General features: G+C 37.0%; 2 protein-coding genes across 9 annotated transcripts in view; both read right to left on the reverse strand.

The window, feature by feature from the left end:
• On the reverse strand, positions 1-3677 carry LOC112528729. Of its 8 annotated transcripts, none has more exons than XM_025139769.1 (10): positions 3618-3677; positions 3483-3529; positions 2657-3023; positions 2491-2524; positions 1930-2151; positions 1747-1836; positions 1435-1500; positions 1207-1298; positions 951-998; positions 1-326 (listed from the first exon to the last, which is right to left on the reverse strand). In XM_025139769.1, the coding sequence occupies exons 3-10, from the start codon at positions 2983-2985 to the stop codon at positions 218-220; spliced, it is 990 nt and encodes a 329-aa protein (XP_024995537.1). In that variant the 5' UTR covers positions 2986-3023; positions 3483-3529; positions 3618-3677; the 3' UTR covers positions 1-217. The 8 variants fall into 8 exon arrangements, with proteins under 8 accessions (XP_024995537.1, XP_024995535.1, XP_024995531.1 ...); XM_025139767.1 differs by having other exon boundaries at positions 2657-3051; XM_025139763.1 differs by having other exon boundaries at positions 2657-3011; positions 3618-3675.
• Positions 3678-4061: 384 nt separating this feature from the next.
• Positions 4062-4949, reverse strand: part of LOC112527762 (CRS2-associated factor 2, chloroplastic) — a 3346-nt gene continuing 2458 nt past the window's right edge. Inside the window, exon 6 of the mRNA XM_025138551.1 lies at positions 4062-4656. Coding sequence (XP_024994319.1) covers positions 4250-4656 — 407 coding nt within the window. The 3' untranslated portion in view covers positions 4062-4249. The remainder of the gene's footprint in view (positions 4657-4949) is intronic.

The raw sequence follows: 4949 nt of genomic DNA on the forward strand, positions 1-4949 counted from the left end.
TGAAAATGGTAGCCTTTTGGCATAGCCAAAACATAGAAATCCATATCAAAGTACAAGTTCTTTTTGCATCAGGTACAAGTCGATAAAACTATGTTGATCTGGGTTTGTGAAGATAGAAAATTTACCAAGAATCAGAATACATCCTGGTGAGTTTCTAAGAACAGAGGATCTAACCTTAAGGATTTTGTTAAAATGGTTGAGTTATTGCTATATCATATCATGCTTCATGTGTCCCAGAAAATCTTGACAATAAAAGTTGCTTTCCCCTAACTATGAGTGCAAAGATGCCAAAGGAAGGAAGATGAATCAATCCCACTCCTAAATACCTGCAAATAATCACACAAATCTTACATAAATAGTTGTACAATGTGAACAAATATGTTATCTAGCTTCATGATTCTATCAAATTATGAGTCACAAATATGTTCGTCATCACACATATTAAAGGTTCTTGACGTAATGGCAGATACCCAGAAGTTGAGTGGAAACCGATAATGTATCATAGATAATTCCCTTTTTGGGATGTGCCAAGACAAATGCAAAACTTCATTTTTTGAAAAAATTGAATAATCTCTTTGCTCATTAGTAATCATTTTGATATATATTAATGGCATTGATTCAAACTACAAGATTCAGTACTTATATTTGACTAATAGTCAAACATGGCATAATAAAAATTGTATTTACATTTTTTTGTTAACCATGGGTGTCCGGGCCAGTTAGGGCCTTGGAGAATAGCCGGGAAAATCCCAGTGGAATTGCAGGACTCGGACCAGTGACCTCCGAGGAGGATCCTCAAAGGCCCAAGCCTTACTGCCAGTTGAGCTAACCCCACAAGATTTTGTCGTATTTACATTGAGATAGTGGTGTATGTCATTCCTCCCTTTGTTCAAAAAAAAGCTTAGAGAGAAGCCATATAACAATGGAAGAACAAATTCAGAGAGACATACCAGATGGGAGCATATGAAGATGATAAATCAAGGAAGGGATATGGCCACCTGCAACATCAAGAACCATCTAAAATGTATAAACAAGCACATGCTACTTTATAAATTAGATAGCTTTGTAGATTAAGCACTCTATGATGAATCATAAGCGGTTTTCAAGTAGTTATGTCCATAGTTTATTGGAAAGGTATTATGTGAAAGTTTTCCCATGAGGTACAATGATCATTGTAATATATATAAAAGCAAGATCTCAGCTTACCACATTGATACGCAAGCATGAACGATCCACTGGAAAATGACAAATACACATGTCCATAAAACAAAATATGCCAAACGAAAGAAAGGGAACCGCTGACAAAAAAAATTCAATTCAGTCAAGTCAAAAAGCATAGAGCTTGCAATAAGAAAAGCTCACACACAATACACAATTGTATAACACACAATACAGTAATCGAGATGGAATACAAGTCTGTAGCACACAACTTACCAGGCGATTCAGAGCCACATCGACAAGGAGGAGAACAGCATTGATAGAATGCATACTAACATCCAACTGTATTGGAAAGGACAAAAGTACCCTCAAAATGATATAAAATAAATGAGGGAAAAATGTATAACTCTACCCCTAGGGGTTGTATGCTCTCATACATCATACCCTCCCCGGACCAACCTTTGGGTGGGATATACTAGGTCCATTTGGTTTAGTTTGGTATTTAGGGAATCATTGTATAAGCTCATAGGAAATAAATTTATATATTTAAAGTGAAGCCTAAATGCAAAAAAGAACGCAAAAACTTACGAAATTTAAACTGTAGGATGAAGGAGTAAGAAATGGATAAATTATGAACCAAAACACACTATCCGTGAGTCCAACAGCGCCTGCAGATATCTGTGTATTAAGAGAGAGAGAGAGTGAGGAAGGATTTTAACGGAATTCTAATGAAAATAACACTAATAGAAACACTATACTTGAAAAACTCACCTGGAAGACTATTTGAAAGAAATATCCCCATATACCAGCAGCCTTTCTAACATGTGTTTCACCTTGATTGCTCAGGTTAATGGGCATACTATGGGAATTCAACCCCTCTGAGGGAGCCATGTAAGTTCCTCGTTCTGTGTCTAAAATGGCGTGACTGATATTATTGTCACCAACTCCATTCCAATATTGGTAACACCCATAGATGGAGAGTGAAGACGCAAGCTACAGAAAGTAGATGGACATGAGCACGAAAAAAGATTCAGAATCGAAGGAAACAGTTAAATGTCATAGCTCAAGCTCAGTAGTATGATTGGTATCTTACTGTGGTTGGAGAACCGGGTCAAATGACATTTTGCGTCTATCGTAAAAGATAAGCAATGCAATACAACTCAATCAGTCCAAAAGGTTTCAGGAAAGTGCTGAAGATAATGAATATGCAAGAAAAGTCTCATTTTTGTCGATTTTTTTAGCCTTCTTAAAGAACATGTTTACTACAACAAATGATATAGAACAAACAAATGTTTAAAAAAACTAACAGATATAATTAGCAACATTTCATACCCCAAAATAGAAAGTGACCAAAGCAAATGTCCACCTGTTCATCACCAGAAACATCACAAAAGAAAAGGATCTTTGAGAAAAAATGTTTTGAATTCAACATCATAAGATCACTCTGTAGGCCTTGCATGAATCAAAGATGAAACATAAAGGGTCTGAAAAAACTTACTGGGTGTAAAAGAAAAGTATGTCGGCTCCATCAAGAATCAGGTTAGCAATAAGCAAAGCCAACATCACACCAAATGCAATTAATCTGTAAACAAGCAGCCAAGCAGGATGGAGTGCTTTCAAAGAGGTCGTCCAAGTTTCATCCTCATACAAAATCCCAATCGGTTCCACATCATGCTCGCGGTCTTTTACACGACTTGTCTTTTTGCTGAACACTTCGTATTTGATTACTAAGGTTGTTGCTGCTATCATAGCAATCAAGATCCATAACGCACATAGAAAGAACCTCCAGTTCAACCAGTAACCCAGGGCTGTTGTATCATCAGCCATTAGTGGTCCCAATTAAGTTGCAGCTCCTATTTGAAAACCTTCACTGTTATATCTTTTAGCTTGAAGCTAGGTGTAACATGATTATTCCCAAATTAGTTCCATTAAGCTGCTACCATAAACTAGAAATTTATTTCCCCAAATGGTAAATTTCATTAGATGACATGATGAAACAGCTAAATCTAATTCGAGTATGACTTGAACAGGGACTTGAAATGATCATCAGAGAGTGAAAAAAAGGTCAAAACGTATGGTCCAAAAGAGGATTTGCCAGAAAAATGATGATTGCAACTTGAAATAGTTTTGACAAAACTGATTGCGATGATTTCATGATATTTGAAAGTCAATATAAGAAGGAATGATCGCTCCAAAAAAGGATAAATTTACAATTACGATGATTATGATTTTCAACAGTATGAAATTCGTGATCGAAAGTGGTTCACGAATGAATTAAATGATATGAAGCTAAAAAGAGCAGACATTAGTGGTTGTGGAGTTACCTGTGTCAATCGATGACTATGATTCTATCAAGTTTCTGGTGTGACCGCTGATGAGGAACAAGCAAAAAGATTTAGGGTTTGAACGGAAACTGGCATTAACAAGGAAGAAGAAAACAAGTAGAATTGAACACCAACCGCAACCTCGGCCTATCGTTGTCAATTGATGTCGACATCTTCACCGTGTACTCTACGGCTCTACGGTCTACACGATTCCACCCAAGAAGAAGGTGTTTTTTCATTAACAAATCCATTAATCCATTATGTAAGTCGACTAATCCCAACACAATTAGTCTGGAGTCATGGTATTTAACCTCCATTCTTATTTTTCTTTCAATTTAAACCTAAAATTTTTAAATACTTTTGACATTTAAAATCAAACTTAAACCAACCAGACACATTTTATGATTAGAAAAAAAGGTGTTTGATATCAAAAACCATGTATGGTTAACAATGATTATTAAAATATAAAAACATAATGAATTGATTATCATTTTTATTTAAATAAATAAATAAATTTGTAGATCAGGAACCGCATTCCATATGCTATTTTAGCGATTTATATTTGTAATAGAATGGCAATTTTAGACAAAGCATATGTCACGTAGGGTCGTTTTTCATTTACATCACTGGCTTTTAAAACTAGAGATTTCATTTTACATTTTCGTAACAAGAAAGACCAACTGAATCAACAGCTCCAATGAAGCCCATTGATTGATCGATTACTGCAATTATATATACACCCACGTCGGATCCAACCCTTCTCATCATCATCTTCGATTACGGTTTGGCCTCCATTCGTCACCATCACCGAGCTGCTCTGCTAGAAAATCAACAGGCAATGATCCTGGAGGAGCCGACTTCTCGCTCAAATCACCATATTCGTCATCCGAGCCTTCATCATCGAAGTCGCTCTCATCTTCGCTGTAATCCTCTTCTTCAGGATCATCACTTTTCTCTTCGTTTGACATGATTACAGCATCATATGTATGCTCCGCCACCTGTGAAACCGTCTCAAATTCCTCGACCACCTCCAAAAGATCATCGGGCCCCACCCCAATATCTTCCAGCACCATTGCCTTGTTCAACTCGATGGCTCGCCTCCATAACGACATTATTCTCGGGCTTGAAACCACTGTTCTTGATTCCGATTTGTAAGAGCCATCTTCGATGTTTTCTGATGCAAGAAAGAAAATGAATGATCAAACTAATCAAAAGTTTCACAAATGCAACCAAACCAAACAAGCCCAATATCTTGTTTTTGTTAACCATGGGTGTCCGGGCCTGTTTCATCTCCACTAATCCCAATTCCCAAGGGCCTCAAGAACAGCCAGGAAAATCCCCAATGGCTTTACAGGACTTGAGTTGGTGACCTTGAGGAGGATGCCCAAAAGCCCAAGTCTTGTTACCAATTGAGCTAATCCTACAAGGTTAACAATATATCCCACACAAAGTCGGGTGGGTTGGGGG

Source organism: Cynara cardunculus (assembly GCF_001531365.2).
Source record: "Cynara cardunculus var. scolymus isolate 2C chromosome LG 15, CcrdV1, whole genome shotgun sequence".
Lineage (NCBI taxonomy): Eukaryota > Viridiplantae > Streptophyta > Magnoliopsida > Asterales > Asteraceae > Cynara > Cynara cardunculus.